Genomic DNA, 20,507 nt, shown 5'->3' with positions numbered 1-20,507 from the left:
CTGAAGTTTCTAACAAACGGATTAACGAAACTTTAATTTTTTTAAATCATAACAACAGGAAACGCAGTGGATTTAAAGTGGATCAATTTGAGTCCAATCTCTCTTCCTTATTTATTAAATCAAAAATTATTATTCCTGCATAAAATAGTTTTCTGTAGAACCAGTATACACAAATATAGAAACGGTAACGACATATGGTCCTCATTTAGCTTCCATTTCTTTAAAGTCTTTCAGAATCAGATTGAATTTTTTTTAATTCGAGCTAATTACATTTTCCTACATAAGCACTGCTTCAAAACCCTGTCAGTCGAAAAGAAGTTAATTTGTTCATTTTAGAAACGATATTCCGAATCAAGGCCCTCTACAAATTATAGGGGACAAAACAAACTTTTGTGGAACTTTTTCCTGTCGTTTATTGAGGTTCGCAAAGTTACGGTTAATTTTAAATTAAAGGTTTCCCACTCTTCAGCTCTGCTGATGCTTCTTGATCAGACAAGTAACTCAAATCATTTCGAAGTTTCTGAAGTGAATATCAATACTGAAGTTTCAGCAAAACGGTTTAAAGAGACCGAATTAAAGAAACGGTTTAATTTATTCAAATGATGACAACAGGAAACGCATTGGATTTAAAGTGGATCAACTTGAACCCAATCTCTCTTCCTTAAAAATTACATCAAAAACTAGTATTCCTGCAAAAAGTAGACCTCTAGAAAAATGGATTACACTAATATAGAAGCGGTAACGACATATGGTCCTCATGTAGCTTCCACTTTTTCAAAGACTTTCAGATTCAGATTGATAGAGGTACAATTAGTTGTTTTGTTGATAAGTGGGCAATTCTTAGCAGAACTCTACAAACATCAACTCATTGTGTTCATTTTGTAACCGTCGGGTTTTTCTTATAATTGTATTACCCTAATTCGGCTCGGTAAAAAAATTATCGATTGGTAAATTTGAAAAAGGTCAACATTTTAGGTGATATTGGAGTTCCCCAGTAATGGATACCCCAAAATACCATAGTATCCCTACATATATGAATTCGTTGGATTACTCTGATACTGGGGCTTATCCCCATATATATTTTTTGTATGATTTTATGGAGTTGAGTTGGTCAATTTTTGCTCTGTAAGCGCCGAACCTCGATTTTCGGCCATTTTCGGCTAGTGGGCGGTGAAATAAAGTTGAAATTTTATGTTTCAAGGTTAAGTATTATAGTGTTTTAGATTGCTCAGTTAATGAAAAGTGTCACTATACACATATTTAAGCTTTTTCGACAGGTTATGATGGTGTATTTTAGCAAAAAGTGAATTTTGGTAGTCAAAATAGGTCATTTGACCAAATGAATGAGTGAAGTGGTGTTTTTTGCAATTGAACAAGTTTTTGGGCGTGCGTTTTGTGTTTTCTAGTCACTATTTAGGTTGTTGAAGCTAATTGTATCAAACAATGGGGTTAATTCAACAATTTTTCTTTTTTCACGATTTCATCAAATTTCTGTGGATGTTGTTTTATGTCAAAACACACAAAACATCATAACCTTCATGTTGAGGTGGGAAATTTTTTCCCACCTCACCATGAAGGTTTGCCGTGACCTAGAACTTCGAAGTGGACCAGAATTACACACACAAATACGCTGGGAACGCTGTTTCACGTTGTTTTACGTCGGTTCCGGAAATCTTGGGCTTCGATTTTAGCCCAAAAATTGGGGTACAGAACAGTATTTTGTTAATAACTGCTAAAGTACTGGACCAAATTAAACGGGGGTAGTCGCATTTTGTTGGCACTGAACCCCTCTTGCTTGCAGTGTTTGGTTGGTTTCCCAAATCGGCCTAATCAAAAAGTTATTAATGTTCAAAGTTGAAATAGTCCGAATTTTCGGGCTATTCTGGGTGACCCAAATTTCGGTACAACAAAGCAGCCGATTTACCCAACAAATGTTAGTGTTTTAGAATCCTCAGTTAGTGGGGAGTATCCCCATATATATTTTCTATAGCATTTTACGGAATTGAGACAGTCAATTTTAGCTCTGCAGTCAGGTCACCTCGCTTCTTGGTCATTTGGTACGGTACCTTATAATTGCTATAAATCCTCGAAGAATGCACCGATTGGGTTCATTTTTTAATATGATGCGTATCTCAAGCAGTGCTACAAACTGTACTAAGGGCGGTTTTTTTTGTTCGCCGTTTTAGAGAAATTGGCCAGTAAACTTGCCCTCGGTTTAGCCCCAGAAGAGGTTGACACCAGCGGGTGACACCGTTTTGACACCTTGAAGCTTGAACTGTGTTTTAGAAAATTGGTGTTTTGAATAGCCCATCTAACGTAGATTCCGAATATATATACTTTATATATCATTTTCTGTGGTTTAGGTGTTCAATTTTAGCTCTGGAGGTGATGTATCTCTCCTCTAAGGTAGTTTGTCATGGTACCTTATTTTTGCTATAACTCCTTGAATAATGCACCGATTGGGCTCATTTTTTGATATGATGCGTATCTCAAGCAGTGCTTCAAACTGTACTAAGGGCGTTTTTTTTGTTCAGCCGTTTTAGAGAAATTGGCCGGGGAACTTGACCCCAGTTTGACCTCCCGAGGAGAGAAACCTACCATCAATACAATATTAATTAACTATGTTTATTCGTCTCTGGTCATGTCGTCGGTCACCTTGACACACTCACTATGTGTGGCTTGTGTGGTTATGAGCACTGGTTATAATGAGTGGTTATAGTGGTTATAATGTGGTTATAGTACAGAAACAGGACCCGAAATGGGTCATTTTGGTCATTTGGTACGGTATCTTGATCTTGGAATATCTCCTCATAGAGTGAACCGATTTTTGATCTGTATTTTGATTTGAACTCAGCTTGAGCAATACTTGAATCCCTGTAAATGGCGTTTTGTTTCTTTCAGCCGTTTTTGAGAAATTGGCCTCGACACATACGGTCATTTTGACCTTTTAGTGACTGGTACGTTTCGCGTTTCTACATGTGAAATGATGAAATTAATGACTTTGACTGCAGGAATAGTCTCGTTGAACTCCATTTGTAATTGGGAATCTCCCCATATATATGTTGTATAGGGTTTTCCGAGATCTAGGGGGTCAATTTTCACAAGTGACCCCCCCAACCCCCGTGAATATATGCCCAAAATCTTGTAATTTCCTTGTGAAAGTAGGAAAACTCTTGTTTTGGGGTACCAGTATGAGCACTGTAGTCCCCATGTATTGTGCAGAAACTCTCCTCCAATTTTCAACCATATTGGTTGAGGGGTTGATCTTCTCTCCCCTTATTACTTATATATACTATTATTCTAAGGTGAGGGCGTTTCGCCCCATGGGGTGCACCTCCCCCCCCTGTCCCGTTGAGACGCCGGTTAGTCGGCTCCCCCCACCTCTGGGCTTTGGTGCTCCTCATGATGGGGACGTACGTGCGGCGAGGGCGAGTTTTGCGGGCGTCTTTCGTTGCGTTTCGGTGTGTTTCTGTGTTTCTCTGTGTTTGTTTCTTCTCATGTTAGACTAAATGCTCTCTTTTTCAGAGCATTTGTTTGTCTTTTTGCTGCAACGACAGTTATCTACAGCCCTCAAACGGTGAGTTTGCACGTTGTGCTCTCTTTGCTTTTCAGCGCTCACAGTGATGGCCTGAGCTTTTTTTTTGAGCTTGCTCTGAGCCTCCTGTGAGGAAGCGCTGCAATTGTTTGAGTCCTGTGAGCACTCACCGAGTGCCTTGTTTTTTGTTGCAGTGCTGCGGAGCAGTGCTCTTTCTTGGGCAACACAGTGACGGCTTGAGCAAGGCGTGTCTCTGTTTTTTTCTTTGCTCAAGACCGCCTGTGACCAAGCCCGGCAATTATTTAGGTCGTGTGTGTCAGCACTCACCGAGTGCTCTTCAGCCTCCTGTAGTGAGGCAAAGCAATTATTTGATTCCCTTGTGCACCCACTGAGTGGGTTTTTTCTGCGTTGTACAGAGCTAATCTTCAATCTAGGTGGTCTACAAAGAACATATTTAACACGTTGTCACATTTCGCACTCAAAATACTATCTTTAAACAGTTTAACAAAAAGTGTTTTTCAATATAGTGAAGGACTTACTCAAATCAATTGAGCGCCTAAGTAGGAGTGGGAAAGTCTAAATAGGTTCTAAAGCAGAAGGAATTATCGTTCTAAGTGGTCTGAGATAGAAGAACTTAACACGTTGTCAGATTTCGCACTCAAAATACTATCTTTAAACAGTTTAACAAAAAGTGTTTTTCAATATAGTGAAGGACTTACTCAAATCAATTGAGCGCCTAAGTAGGAGTGGGAAAGTCCAAATAGGTTCTAAAGCAGAAGGAATTATCGTTCTAAGTGGTCTGAGACAGAAGAACTTAACACGTTGTCAGATTTCGCACTCAAAATACTATCTTTAAACAGTTTAACAAAAAGTGTTTTTCAATATAGTGAAGGACTTACTCAAATCAATTGAGCGCCTAAGTAGGAGTGGGAAAGTCCAAATAGGTTCTAAAGCAGAAGAAATTATCGTTCTAAGTGGTCTGAGATAGAAGAACTTAACACGTTGTCAGATTTCGCACTCAAAATACTATCTTTAAACAGTTTAACAAAAAGTGTTTTTCAATATAGTGAAGGACTTACTCAAATCAATTGAGCGCCTAAGTAGGAGTGGGAAAGTCCAAATAGGTTCTAAAGCAGAAGGATTTATCGTTCTAAGTGGTCTGAGACAGAAGAACTTAACACGTTGTCAGATTTCGCACTCAAAATACTATCTTTAAACAGTTTTAACAAAAAGTGTTTTTCAATATAGTGAAGGACTTACTCAAATCAATTGAGCGCCTAAGTAGGAGTGGGAAAGTCCAAATAGGTTCTAAAGCAGAAGGAATTATCGTTCTAAGTGGTCTGAGACAGAAGAACTTAACACGTTGTCAGATTTCGCACTCAAAATACTATCTTTAAACAGTTTTAACAAAAAGTGTTTTTCAATATAGTGAAGGACTTACTCAAATCAATTGAGCGCCTAAGTAGGAGTGGGAAAGTCCAAATAGGTTCTAAAGCAGAAGGAATTATTGTTCTAAGTGGTCTGAGATAGAAGAACTTAACACGTTGTCAGATTTCGCACTCAATATACTATATTTATACAGTTTAACAAAGTGTTTTTCAATATAGTGAAGGACTTACTCAAATCAATTGAGCACCTAAGTAGGTGTGGGAAAGTCCAAATAGGTTCTAAAGCAGAAGGAATTATCGTTCTAAGTGATCTGAGATAGAAGAACTTAACACGTTGTCAGATTTCGCACTCAAAATACTATCTTTAAACAGTTCAACAAAAAGTGTTTTTCAATATAGTGAAGGATTTACTCAAATCAATTGAGCGCCTAAGTAGGAGTGGGAAAGTCCAATTAGGTTCTAAAGCAGAAGAAATTATTGTTCTAAGTGGTCTGAGATAGAAGAACTTAACACGTTGTCAGATTTCGCACTCAAAATACTATCTTTAAACAGTTTAACAAAAAGTGTTTTTCAATATAGTGAAGGACTTACTCAAATCAATTGAGCGCCTAAGTAGGAGTGGGAAAGTCCAAATAGGTTCTAAAGCAGAAGGATTTATCGTTCTAAGTGGTCTGAGATAGAAGAACTTAACACGTTGTCAGATTTCGCACTCAATATACTATATTTATACAGTTTAACAAAGTGTTTTTCAATATAGTGAAGGACTTACTCAAATCAATTGAGCACCTAAGTAGGAGTGGGAAAGTCCAAATAAGTTCTAAAGCAGAAGGAATTATCGTTCTAAGTGATCTGAGATAGAAGAACTTAACACGTTGTCAGATTTCGCACTCAAAATACTATCTTTAAACAGTTCAACAAAAAGTGTTTTTCAATATAGTGAAGGATTTACTCAAATCAATTGAGCGCCTAAGTAGGAGTGGGAAAGTCCAATTAGGTTCTAAAGCAGAAGGAATTATTGTTCTAAGTGGTCTGAGATAGAAGAACTTAACACGTTGTCAGATTTCGCACTCAAAATATTATCTTTAAACAGTTTAAGAAAAAGTGTTTTTCAATATAGTGAAGGACTTACTCAAATCAATTGAGCGCCTAAGTAGGAGTGGGAAAGTCCAAATAGGTTCTAAAGCAGAAGGAATTATCGTTCTAAGTGGTCTGAGATAGAAGAACTTAACACGTTGTCAGATTTCGCACTCAAAATACTATCTTTAAACAGTTTAACAAAAAGTGTTTTTCAATATAGTGAAGGACTTACTCAAATCAATTGAGCGCCTAAGTAGGAGTGGGAAAGTTCAAATAGGTTTTAAAGCAGAAGGAATTATTGTTCTAAGTGGTCTGAGATAGAAGAACTTAACACGTTGTCAGATTTCGCACTCAATATACTATATTTATACAGTTTAACAAAGTGTTTTTCAATATAGTGAAGGACTTACTCAAATCAATTGAGCACCTAAGTAGGAGTGGGAAAGTCCAAATAGGTTCTAAAGCAGAAAGAATTATTGTTCTAAGTGGTCTGAGATAGAAGAACTTAACACGTTGTCAGATTTCGCACTCAATATACTATATTTATACAGTTTAACAAAGTGTTTTTCAATATAGTGAAGGACTTACTCAAATCAATTGAGCACCTAAGTAGGAGTGGGAAAGTCCAAATAGGTTCTAAAGCAGAAAGAATTATCCTTCTAAGTGATCTGAGATAGAAGAACTTAACACGTTGTCAGATTTCGCACTCAAAATACTATCTTTAAACAGTTCAACAAAAAGTGTTTTTCAATATAGTGAAGGATTTACTCAAATCAATTGAGCGCCTAAGTAGGAGTGGGAAAGTCCAATTAGGTTCTAAAGCAGAAGGAATTATTGTTCTAAGTGGTCTGAGATAGAAGAACTTAACACGTTGTCAGATTTCGCACTCAAAATACTATCTTTAAACAGTTTAACAAAAAGTGTTTTTCAATATAGTGAAGGACTTACTCAAATCAATTGAGCGCCTAAGTAGGAGTGGGAAAGTCCAAATAGGTTCTAAAGCAGAAGGATTTATCGTTCTAAGTGGTCTGAGATAGAAGAACTTAACACGTTGTCGGATTTCGCACTCAATATACTATATTTATACAGTTTAACAAAGTGTTTTTCAATATAGTGAAGGACTTACTCAAATCAATTGAGCACCTAAGTAGGAGTGGGAAAATCCAAATAGGTTCTAAAGCAGAAGGAATTATCGTTCTAAGTGATTTGAGATAGAAGAACTTAACACGTTGTCAGATTTCGCACTCAAAATACTATCTTTAAACAGTTCAACAAAAAGTGTTTTTCAATATAGTGAAGGATTTACTCAAATCAATTGAGCGCCTAAGTAGGAGTGGGAAAGTCCAATTAGGTTCTAAAGCAGAAGGAATTATTGTTCTAAGTGGTCTGAGATAGAAGAACTTAACACGTTGTCAGATTTCGCACTCAAAATACTATCTTTAAACAGTTTAACAAAAAGTGTTTTTCAATATAGTGAAGGACTTACTCAAATCAATTGAGCTCCTAAGTAGGAGTGGGAAAGTCCAAATAGGTTCTAAAGCAGAAGGAATTATCGTTCTAAGTGGTCTGAGATAGAAGAACTTAACACGTTGTCAGATTTCGCACTCAAAATATTATCTTTAAACAGTTTAAGAAAAAGTGTTTTTCAATATAGTGAAGGACTTACTCAAATCAATTGAGCGCCTAAGTAGGAGTGGGAAAGTCCAAATAGGTTCTAAAGCAGAAGGAATTATCGTTCTAAGTGGTCTGAGATAGAAGAACTTAACACGTTGTCAGATTTCGCACTCAAAATACTATCTTTAAACAGTTCAACAAAAAGTGTTTTTCAATATAGTGAAGGATTTACTCAAATCAATTGAGCGCCTAAGTAGGAGTGGGAAAGTCCAATTAGGTTCTAAAGCAGAAGGAATTATTGTTCTAAGTGGTCTGAGATAGAAGAACTTAACACGTTGTCAGATTTCGCACTCAAAATACTATCTTTAAACAGTTTAACAAAAAGTGTTTTTCAATATAGTGAAGGACTTACTCAAATCAATTGAGCTCCTAAGTAGGAGTGGGAAAGTCCAAATAGGTTCTAAAGCAGAAGGAATTATCGTTCTAAGTGGTCTGAGATAGAAGAACTTAACACGTTGTCAGATTTCGCACTCAAAATACTATCTTAAAACAGTTTAACAAAAAGTGTTTTTCAATATAGTGAAGGACTTACTCAAATCAATTGAGCGCCTAAGTAGGAGTGGGAAAGTTCAAATAGGTTCTAAAGCAGAAGGAATTATCGTTCTAAGTGATTTGAGATAGAAGAACTTAACACGTTGTCAGATTTCGCACTCAAAATACTATCTTTAAACAGTTCAACAAAAAGTGTTTTTCAATATAGTGAAGGATTTACTCAAATCAATTGAGCGCCTAAGTAGGAGTGGGAAAGTCCAATTAGGTTCTAAAGCAGAAGGAATTATTGTTCTAAGTGGTCTGAGATAGAAGAACTTAACACGTTGTCAGATTTCGCACTCAAAATACTATCTTTAAACAGTTCAACAAAAAGTGTTTTTCAATATAGTGAAGGATTTACTCAAATCAATTGAGCGCCTAAGTAGGAGTGGGAAAGTCCAATTAGGTTCTAAAGCAGAAGGAATTATTGTTCTAAGTGGTCTGAGATAGAAGAACTTAACACGTTGTCAGATTTCGCACTCAAAATACTATCTTTAAACAGTTTAACAAAAAGTGTTTTTCAATATAGTGAAGGACTTACTCAAATCAATTGAGCGCCTAAGTAGGAGTGGGAAAGTCCAAATAGGTTCTAAAGCAGAAGGATTTATCGTTCTAAGTGGTCTGAGATAGAAGAACTTAACACGTTGTCAGATTTCGCACTCAATATACTATATTTATACAGTTTAACAAAGTGTTTTTCAATATAGTGAAGGACTTACTCAAATCAATTGAGCACCTAAGTAGGAGTGGGAAAGTCCAAATAGGTTCTAAAGCAGAAGGAATTATCGTTCTAAGTGATTTGAGATAGAAGAACTTAACACGTTGTCAGATTTCGCACTCAAAATACTATCTTTAAACAGTTCAACAAAAAGTGTTTTTCAATATAGTGAAGGATTTACTCAAATCAATTGAGCGCCTAAGTAGGAGTGGGAAAGTCCAATTAGGTTCTAAAGCAGAAGGAATTATTGTTCTAAGTGGTCTGAGATAGAAGAACTTAACACGTTGTCAGATTTCGCACTCAAAATACTATCTTTAAACAGTTTAACAAAAAGTGTTTTTCAATATAGTGAAGGACTTACTCAAATCAATTGAGCGCCTAAGTAGGAGTGGGAAAGTCCAAATAGGTTCTAAAGCAGAAGGATTTATCGTTCTAAGTGGTCTGAGATAGAAGAACTTAACACGTTGTCAGATTTCGCACTCAATATACTATATTTATACAGTTTAACAAAGTGTTTTTCAATATAGTGAAGGACTTACTCAAATCAATTGAGCACCTAAGTAGGAGTGGGAAAGTCCAAATAGGTTCTAAAGCAGAAGGAATTATCGTTCTAAGTGATTTGAGATAGAAGAACTTAACACGTTGTCAGATTTCGCACTCAAAATACTATCTTTAAACAGTTCAACAAAAAGTGTTTTTCAATATAGTGAAGGATTTACTCAAATCAATTGAGCGCCTAAGTAGGAGTGGGAAAGTCCAATTAGGTTCTAAAGCAGAAGGAATTATTGTTCTAAGTGGTCTGAGATAGAAGAACTTAACACGTTGTCAGATTTCGCACTCAAAATACTATCTTTAAACAGTTTAACAAAAAGTGTTTTTCAATATAGTGAAGGACTTACTCAAATCAATTGAGCGCCTAAGTAGGAGTGGGAAAGTTCAAATAGGTTCTAAAGCAGAAAGAATTATCGTTCTAAGTGTTCTGAGATAGAAGAACTTAACACGTTGTCAGATTTCGCACTCAAAATACTATCTTTAAACAGTTCAAGAAAAAGTGTTTTTCAATATAGTGAAGGATTTACTCAAATCAATTGAGCGCCTAAGTAGTAGTGGGAAAGTCCAATTAGGTTTTAAAACAGAAGGAATTATTGTTCTAAGTGTTCTGAGATAGAAGAACTTAACACGTTGTCAGATTTCGCACTCAAAATACTATCTTTAAACAGTTTAACAAAAAGTGTTTTTCAATATAGTGAAGGACTTACTCAAATCAATTGAGCGCCTAAGTAGGAGTGGGAAAGTCCAAATAGGTTCTAAAGCAGAAGGAATTATCGTTCTAAGTGGTCTGAGATAGAAGAACTTAACACGTTGTCAGATTTCGCACTCAAAATACTATCTTTAAACAGTTTAACAAAAAGTGTTTTTCAATATAGTGAAGGACTTACTCAAATCAATTGAGCGCCTAAGTAGGAGTGGGAAAATCCAAATAGGTTCTAAAGCAGAAGGAATTATTGTTTTAAGTGGTCTGAGATAGAAGAACTTAACACGTTGTCAGATTTCGCACTCAATATACTATATTTATACAGTTTAACAAAGTGTTTTTCAATATAGTGAAGGACTTACTCAAATCAATTGAGCGCCTAAGTAGGAGTGGGAAAGTCCAAATAGGTTCTAAAGCAGAAGGATTTATCGTTCTAAGTGATCTGAGATAGAAGAACTTAACACGTTGTCAGATTTCGCACTCAAAATACTATCTTTAAACAGTTCAACAAAAAGTGTTTTTCAATATAGTGAAGGATTTACTCAAATCAATTGAGCGCCTAAGTAGGTGTGGGAAAGTCCAAATAGGTTCTAAAGCAGAAGGAATTATGGTTATAAGTGGTCTGAGATAGAAGAACTTAACACGTTGTCAGATTTCGCACTCAAAATACTATCTTTATACAGTTTAACAAAAAGTGTTTTTCAATATAGTGAAGGACTTATTCAAATCAATTGAGCGCCTGAGTAGGAGTGGGAAAGTCCAAATAGGTTCTAAAGCAGAAAGAATTATCGTTCTAAGTGTTCTGAGATAGAAGAACTTAACACGTTGTCAGATTTCGCACTCAAAATACTATCTTTAAACAGTTTAACAAAAAGTGTTTTTCAATATAGTGAAGGACTTACTCAAATCAATTGAGCGCCTAAGTAGGAGTGGGAAAGTCCAAATAGGTTCTAAAGCAGAAGGAATTATCGTTATAAGTGGTCTGAGATAGAAGAACTTAACACGTTGTCAGATTTCGCACTCAAAATACTATCTTTAAACAGTTTAACAAAAAGTGTTTTTCAATATAGTGAAGGACTTACTCAAATCAATTGAGCGCCTAAGTAGGAGTGGGAAAGTCCAAATAGGTTCTAAAGCAGAAAGAATTATTGTTCTAAGTGGTCTGAGATAGAAGAACTTAACACGTTGTCAGATTTCGCACTCAAAATACTATCTTTAAACAGTTTAACAAAAAGTGTTTTTCAATATAGTGAAGGACTTACTCAAATCAATTGAGCGCCTAAGTAGGAGTGGGAAAGTCCAAATAGGTTCTAAAGCAGAAGGAATTATCGTTATAAGTGGTCTGAGATAGAAGAACTTAACACGTTGTCAGATTTCGCACTCAAAATACTATCTTTAAACAGTTTAACAAAAAGTGTTTTTCAATATAGTGAAGGACTTACTCAAATCAATTGAGCGCCTAAGTAGGAGTGGGAAAGTCCAAATAGGTTCTAAAGCAGAAAGAATTATTGTTCTAAGTGGTCTGAGATAGAAGAACTTAACACGTTGTCAGATTTCGCACTCAATATACTATATTTATACAGTTTAACAAAGTGTTTTTCAATATAGTGAAGGACTTACTCAAATCAATTGAGCGCCTAAGTAGGAGTGGGAAAGTCCAAATAGGTTCTAAAGCAGAAGGATTTATCGTTCTAAGTGATCTGAGATAGAAGAACTTAACACGTTGTCAGATTTCGCACTCAAAATACTATCTTTAAACAGTTCAACAAAAAGTGTTTTTCAATATAGTGAAGGATTTACTCAAATCAATTGAGCGCCTAAGTAGGAGTGGGAAAGTCCAAATAGGTTCTTAAGCAGACGGAATTATTGTTATAAGTGGTCTGAGATAGAAGAACTTAACACGTTGTCAGATTTCGCACTCAAAATACTATCTTTAAACAGTTCAACAAAAAGTGTTTTTCAATATAGTGAAGGATTTACTCAAATCAATTGAGCGCCTAAGTAGGAGTGGGAAAGTCCAAATAGGTTCTTAAGCAGACGGAATTATTGTTATAAGTGGTCTGAGATAGAAGAACTTAACACGTTGTCAGATTTCGCACTCAATATACTATATTTATACAGTTTAACCAAGTGTTTTTCAATATAGTGAAGGACTTACTCAAATCAATTGAGCGCCTAAGTAGGAGTGGAAAATCCAAATAGGTTCTAAAGCAGAAGGATTTATCGTTCTAAGTGATCTGAGATAGAAGAACTTAACACGTTGTCAGATTTCGCACTCAAAATACTATCTTTAAACAGTTCAACAAAAAGTGTTTTTCAATATAGTGAAGGACTTATTCAAATCAATTGAGCGCCTGAGTAGGAGTGAGAAAGTCCAAATAGGTTCTAAAGCAGAAAGAATTATCGTTCTAAGTGTTCTGAGATAGAAGAACTTAACACGTTGTCAGATTTCGCACTCAAAATACTATCTTTAAACAGTTTAACAAAAAGTGTTTTTCAATATAGTGAAGGACTTACTCAAATCAATTGAGCACCTAAGTAGGAGTGGGAAAGTCCAAATAGGTTCTAAAGCAGAAGGAATTATCGTTCTAAGTGATCTGAGATAGAAGAACTTAACACGTTGTCAGATTTCGCACTCAAAATACTATCTTTAAACAGTTCAACAAAAAGTGTTTTTCAATATAGTGAAGGATTTACTCAAATCAATTGAGCGCCTAAGTAGGAGTGGGAAAGTCCAATTAGGTTCTAAAGCAGAAGGAATTATTGTTCTAAGTGGTCTGAGATAGAAGAACTTAACACGTTGTCAGATTTCGCACTCAAAATACTATCTTTAAACAGTTTAACAAAAAGTGTTTTTCAATATAGTGAAGGACTTACTCAAATCAATTGAGCGCCTAAGTCGGAGTGGGAAAGTCCAAATAGGTTCTAAAGCAGAAGGAATTATCGTTCTAAGTGGTCTGAGATAGAAGAACTTAACACGTTGTCAGATTTCGCACTCAAAATACTATCTTTAAACAGTTTAACAAAAAGTGTTTTTCAATATAGTGAAGGACTTACTCAAATCAATTGAGCGCCTAAGTAGGAGTGGGAAAGTCCAAATAGGTTCTAAAGCAGAAGGAATTATTGTTTTAAGTGGTCTGAGATAAAAGAACTTAACACGTTGTCAGATTTCGCACTCAATATACTATATTTATACAGTTTAACAAAGTGTTTTTCAATATAGTGAAGGACTTACTCAAATCAATTGAGCGCCTAAGTAGGAGTGGGAAAGTCCAAATAGGTTCTAAAGCAGAAGGATTTATCGTTCTAAGTGATCTGAGATAGAAGGACTTAACACGTTGTCAGATTTCGCACTCAAAATACTATCTTTAAACAGTTCAACAAAAAGTGTTTTTCAATATAGTGAAGGATTTACTCAAATCAATTGAGCGCCTAAGTAGGAGTGGGAAAGTCCACATAGGTTCTAAAGCAGAAGGAATTATGGTTATAAGTGGTCTGAGATAGAGGAACTTAACACGTTGTCAGATTTCGCACTCAAAATACTATCTTTATACAGTTTAACAAAAAGTGTTTTTCAATATAGTGAAGGACTTATTCAAATCAATTGAGCGCCTGAGTAGGAGTGGGAAAGTCCAAATAGGTTCTAAAGCAGAAAGAATTATCGTTCTAAGTGTTCTGAGATAGAAGAACTTAACACGTTGTCAGATTTCGCACTCAAAATACTATCTTTAAACAGTTTAACAAAAAGTGTTTTTCAATATAGTGAAGGACTTACTCAAATCAATTGAGCGCCTAAGTAGGAGTGGGAAAGTCCAAATAGGTTCTAAAGCAGAAGGAATTATCGTTATGAGTGGTCTGAGATAGAAGAACTTAACACGTTGTCAGATTTCGCACTCAAAATACTATCTTTAAACAGTTTAACAAAAAGTGTTTTTCAATATAGTGAAGGACTTACTCAAATCAATTGAGCGCCTAAGTAGGAGTGGGAAAGTCCAAATAGGTTCTAAAGCAGAAGGAATTATTGTTCTAAGTGGTCTGAGATAGAAGAACTTAACACGTTGTCAGATTTCGCACTCAAAATACTATCTTTATACAGTTTAACAAAAAGTGTTTTTCAATATAGTGAAGGACTTATTCAAATCAATTGAGCGCCTGAGTAGGAGTGGGAAAGTCCAAATAGGTTCTAAGGCAGAAAGAATTACCGTTCTAAGTGTTCTGAGATAGAAGAACTTAACACGTTGTCAGATTTCGCACTCAAAATACTATCTTTAAACAGTTTAACAAGTGTTTTTCAATATAGTGAAGGACTTACTCAAATCAATTGAGCGCCTAAGTAGGAGTGGGAAAGTCCAAATAGGTTCTAAAGCAGAAGGAATTATCGTTATAAGTGGTCTGAGATAGAAGAACTTAACACGTTGTCAGATTTCGCACTCAAAATACTATCTTTAAACAGTTTAACAAAAAGTGTTTTTCAATATAGTGAAGGACTTACTCAAATCAATTGAGCGCCTAAGTAGGAGTGGGAAAGTCCAAATAGGTTCTAAAGCAGAAGGAATTATTGTTCTAAGTGGTCTGAGACAGAAGAACTTAACACGTTGTCAGATTTCGCACTCAATATACTATATTTATACAGTTTAACAAAGTGTTTTTCAATATAGTGAAGGACTTACTCCAATCAATTGAGCACCTAAGTAGGAGTGGGAAAGTCCAAATAGGTTCTAAAGCAGAAGGAATTATCGTTCTAAGTGATCTGAGATAGAAGAACTTAACACGTTGTCAGATTTCGCACTCAAAATACTATCTTTAAACAGTTCAACAAAAAGTGTTTTTCAATATAGTGAAGGATTTACTCAAATCAATTGAGCGCCTAAGTAGGAGTGGGAAAGTCCAATTAGGTTCTAAAGCAGAAGGAATTATTGTTCTAAGTGGTCTGAGATAGAAGAACTTAACACGTTGTCAGATTTCGCACTCAAAATACTATCTTTAAACAGTTTAACAAAAAGTGTTTTTCAATATAGTGAAGGACTTACTCAAATCAATTGAGCGCCTAAGTAGGAGTGGGAAAGTCCAAATAGGTTCTAAAGCAGAAGGAATTATCGTTCTTAGTGGTCTGAGATAGAAGAACTTAACACGTTGTCAGATTTCGTACTCAAAATACTATCTTTAAACAGTTTAACAAAAAGTGTTTTTCAATATAGTGAAGGACTTACTCAAATCAATTGAGCGCCTAAGTAGGAGTGGGAAAGTCCAAATAGGTTCTAAGGCAGAAGGAATTATTGTTCTAAGTGGTCTGAGATAGAAGAACTTAACACGTTGTCAGATTTCGCACTCAATATACTATATTTATACAGTTTAACCAAGTGTTTTTCAATATAGTGAAGGACTTACTCAAATCAATTGAGCGCCTAAGTAGGAGTGGGAAAGTCCAAATAGGTTCTAAAGCAGAAGGATTTATCGTTCTAAGTGATCTGAGATAGAAGAACTTAACACGTTGTCAGATTTCGCACTCAAAATACTATCTTTAAACAGTTCAACAAAAAGTGTTTTTCAATATAGTGAAGGATTTACTCAAATCAATTGAGCGCCTAAGTAGGAGTGGGAAAGTCCAAATAGGTTCTTAAGCAGACGGAATTAATGTTATAAGTGGTCTGAGATAGAAGAACTTAACACGTTGTCAGATTTCGCACTCAAAATACTATCTTTATACAGTTCAACAAAAAGTGTTTTTCAATATAGTGAAGGATTTACTCAAATCAATTGAGCGCCTAAGTAGGAGTGGGAAAGTCCAAATAGGTTCTTAAGCAGACGGAATTAATGTTATAAGTGGTCTGAGATAGAAGAACTTAACACGTTGTCAGATTTCGCACTCAAAATACTATCTTTAAACAGTTCAACAAAAAGTTTTTTTCAATATAGTGAAGGACTTACTCAAATCAATTGAGCGCCTAAGTAGGAGTGGGAAAGTCCAAATAGGTTCTAAAGCAGAAGGAATTATCGTTATAAGTGGTCTGAGATAGAAGAACTTAACACGTTGTCAGATTTCGCACTCAAAATACTATCTTTAAACAGTTTAACAAAAAGTGTTTTTCAATATAGTGAAGGACTTACTCAAATCAATTGAGCGCCTAAGTAGGAGTGGGAAAGTCCAAATAGGTTCTAAAGCAGAAAGAATTATTGTTCTAAGTGGTCTGAGATAGAAGAACTTAACACGTTGTCAGATTTCGCACTCAAAATACTATCTTTATACAGTTTAACAAAAAGTGTTTTTCAATATAGTGAAGGACTTATTCAAATCAATTGAGCGCCTGAGTAGGAGTGGGAAAGTCCAAATAGGTTCTAAAGCAGAAAGAATTATCGTTCTAAGTGTTCTGAGATAGAAGAACTTAACACGTTGTCAGATTTCGCACTCAAAATACTATCTTTAAACAGTTTAACAAGTGTTTTTCAATATAGTGAAGGACTTACTCAAATCAATTGAGCGCCTAAGTAGGAGTGGGAAAGTCCAAATAGGTTCTAAAGCAGAAGGAATTATCGTTATAAGTGGTCTGAGATAGAAGAACTTAACACGTTGTCAGATTTCGCACTCAAAATACTATCTATAAACAGTTTAACAAAAAGTGTTTTTCAATATAGTGAAGGACTTACTCAAATCAATTGAGCGCCTAAGTAGGAGTGGGAAAGTCCAAATAGGTTCTAAAGCAGAAGGAATTATTGTTCTAAGTGGTCTGAGATAGAAGAACTTAACACGTTGTCAGATTTCGCACTCAATATACTATATTTATACAGTTTAACAAAGTGTTTTTCAATATAGTGAAGGACTTACTCCAATCAATTGAGCACCTAAGTAGGAGTGGGAAAGTCCAAATAGGTTCTAAAGCAGAAGGAATTATCGTTCTAAGTGATCTGAGATAGAAGAACTTAACACGTTGTCAGATTTCGCACTCAAAATACTATCTTTAAACAGTTCAACAAAAAGTGTTTTGCAATATAGTGAAGGATTTACTCAAATCAATTGAGCGCCTAAGTAGGAGTGGGAAAGTCCAATTAGGTTCTAAAGCAGAAGGAATTATTGTTCTAAGTGGTCTGAGATAGAAGAACTTAACACGTTGTCAGATTTCGCACTCAAAATACTATCTATAAACAGTTTAACAAAAAGTGTTTTTCAATATAGTGAAGGACTTATTCAAATCAATTGAGCGCCTGAGTAGGAGTGGGAAAGTCCAAATAGGTTCTAAAGCAGAAAGAATTATCGTTCTAAGTGTTCTGAGATAGAAGAACTTAACACGTTGTCAGATTTCGCACTCAAAATACTATCTTTAAACAGTTTAACAAGTGTTTTTCCAATATAGTGAAGGACTTACTCAAATCAATTGAGCGCCTAAGTAGGAGTGGGAAAGTCCAAATAGGTTCTAAAGCAGAAGGAATTATCGTTATAAGTGGTCTGAGATAGAAGAACTTAACACGTTGTCAGATTTCGCACACAAAATACTATCTATAAACAGTTTAACAAAAAGTGTTTTTCAATATAGTGAAGGACTTACTCAAATCAATTGAGCGCCTAAGTAGGAGTGGGAAAGTCCAAATAGGTTCTAAAGCAGAAGGAATTATTGTTCTAAGTGGTCTGAGATAGAAGAACTTAACACGTTGTCAGATTTCGCACTCAATATACTATATTTATACAGTTTAACAAAGTGTTTTTCAATATAGTGAAGGACTTACTCCAATCAATTGAGCACCTAAGTAGGAGTGGGAAAGTACAAATAGGTTCTAAAGCAGAAGGAATTATCGTTCTAAGTGATCTGAGATAGAAGAACTTAACACGTTGTCAGATTTCGCACTCAAAATACTATCTTTAAACAGTTCAACAAAAAGTGTTTTGCAATATAGTGAAGGATTTACTCAAATCAATTGAGCGCCTAAGTAGGAGTGGGAAAGTCCAATTAGGTTCTAAAGCAGAAGGAATTATTGTTCTAAGTGGTCTGAGATAGAAGAACTTAACACGTTGTCAGATTTCGCACTCAAAATACTATCTTTAAACAGTTTAACAAAAAGTGTTTTTCAATATAGTGAAGGACTTACTCAAATCAATTGAGCGCCTCAGTAGGAGTGGGAAAGTCCAAATAGGTTCTAAAGCAGAAGGAATTATCGTTCTAAGTGGTCTGAGATAGAAGAACTTAACACGTTGTCAGATTTCGCACTCAAAATACTATCTTTAAACAGTTTAACAAAAAGTGTTTTTCAATATAGTGAAGGACTTACTTAAATCAATTGAGCGCCTAAGTAGGAGTGCGAAAGTCCAAATAGGTTCTAAAGCAGAAGGAATTATTGTTCTAAGTGGTCTGAGATAGAAGAACTTAACACGTTGTCAGATTTCGCACTCAATATACTATATTTATACAGTTTAACCAAGTGTTTTTCAATATAGTGAAGGACTTACTCAAATCAATTGAGCGCCTAAGTAGGAGTGGGAAAGTCCAAATAGGTTCTAAAGCAGAAGGATTTATCGTTCTAAGTGATCTGAGATAGAAGAACTTAACACGTTGTCAGATTTCGCACTCAAAATACTATCTTTAAACAGTTCAACAAAAAGTGTTTTTCAATATAGTGAAGGATTTACTCAAATCAATTGAGCGCCTAAGTAGGAGTGGGAAAGTCCAAATAGGTTCTTAAGCAGACGGAATTAATGTTATAAGTGGTCTGAGATAGAAGAACTTAACACGTTGTCAGATTTCGCACTCACAATACTATCTTTATACAGTTTAACAAAAAGTGTTTTTCAATATAGTGAAGGACTTATTCAAATCAATTGAGCGCCTGAGTAGGAGTGGGAAAGTCCAAATAGGTTCTAAAGCAGAAGGAATTATCGATATAAGTGGTCTGAGATAGAAGAACTTAACACGTTGTCAGATTTCGCACTCAAAATACTATCTTCAAACAGTTTAACAAAAAGTGTTTTTCAATATAGTGAAGGACTTACTCAAATCAATTGAGCGCCTAAGTAGGAGTGGGAAAGTCCAAATAAATTCTAAGGCAGAAGGAATTATCGTTCTAAGTGGTCTGAGATAGAAGAACTTAACACGTTGTCAGATTTCGCGCTTAAAAAACTATCTTTAACAAAAATTATATATAGAGAGCACCCATCACCGGGTATCAGGGGACGCCACCATGTGTGAACTGGGACCACCCACCAAGGGTCGAAGTGGGACCACTCAGCCCCGGGTATCAGGGGTATAAGATTAAGATGGTGGCAAAATTATGTTCAATTTTTTTTCTTTTTTGTCTTTTCTTTTTTCGGTTGTTTAGAGAAGAGCTAATGAGCAAGGTCGCGTTTTGATTGGTTTAGTTTTTCCGAAGTTATTAACAATTTTCGACCTATAAATTACTATATAGATTTCAATTTCGGTTTCATACGAGAAAAAATCACTGCTGAAACTTCCACTAGCTTTTTTTTAAGTTGATATGAACCCTGACAGAGTTGGACCCAAATTTGCCAACCAATGCGACGCCCCGCCAAGAAAAAAGTTCAAGCCGGCATTTTCACCTGTGCAGCACCAAGACAGGTTGAATAAAATAACGTCATCCGGAAGAACACTCCAGTTCTTGTTCAATAATTTTGGCAATGACTTGGAAACGCACACGGCTGTTGTCGGGGACTCGATTGTGGATTCCTTGTGTGTTGATCATTGTGTTGTTTACTCCCTGTCTGGCGGGAAAGTTGAAGACTTCTCGTATTTGCTGGACACCTTAGCAGCTTATCGGAACATAATTTTTATGATTGGCGGAAACAATTTGTCATATTACGACAAACCAGGCGAAGAGCCGGAAGAAGTATTGAAAAAGATTCAAGAATTCCGTAAGAAATTGACTGAACTCCCCAAAAAGCCCACTGTGATTGCATGTACGGTGCTGAAGAGGTTAAAAGCTAATCACGACAACATCACTCGATTCAACACATTGTTGAACCTAGCCCCGATGCCATCCTTCAGGATGCACCAGGAAGTCAGTAAAGCGAAGTTTTTCAAGGAAACTGACGGAATTCATCTGACCGAAGAGGGGTATCGCGCCCTAGCCTGCGGGATCAATAAAGTTTTTCGAGAGAAGAATTTGAAATGATTGTGCAGTAAAACCATCATGTTTATTACCAATGTTTGATACGCTATTTTGATACTGTTTGATACCCAAGTGTTTGTTTGCAATGATAACAACTTTTGTTACCAAGATTTGTTAACGTTTTTAAAAAGTACGGCTTAAGAAGGCTAATTAACATTGCATTTTTCCAGTGAATCTTTTACTGATTGCGGTACAGTATTTTAACACATTGCGGTGTTT

General features: G+C 35.7%; 1 protein-coding gene across 1 annotated transcript in view; it reads left to right on the top strand.

The window, feature by feature from the left end:
• The window catches only part of LOC142343032 (uncharacterized), a 28,421-nt gene extending 8,130 nt beyond the window's left edge, over positions 1-20,291 (top strand). Inside the window, exon 5 of the mRNA XM_075394718.1 lies at positions 19,633-20,291. Coding sequence (XP_075250833.1) covers positions 19,633-20,291 — 659 coding nt within the window. The remainder of the gene's footprint in view (positions 1-19,632) is intronic.
• The last annotated feature ends 216 nt before the right edge of the window (positions 20,292-20,507 follow it).

This window comes from Convolutriloba macropyga, chromosome 7 (genome assembly GCF_964194025.1).
Source record: "Convolutriloba macropyga chromosome 7, txConMacr16.3, whole genome shotgun sequence".
NCBI lineage: Eukaryota > Metazoa > Xenacoelomorpha > Acoela > Convolutidae > Convolutriloba > Convolutriloba macropyga.
Note: the sequence above shows the minus strand (reverse complement) of the source record. Positions and strands in the feature narration are given on the sequence as shown.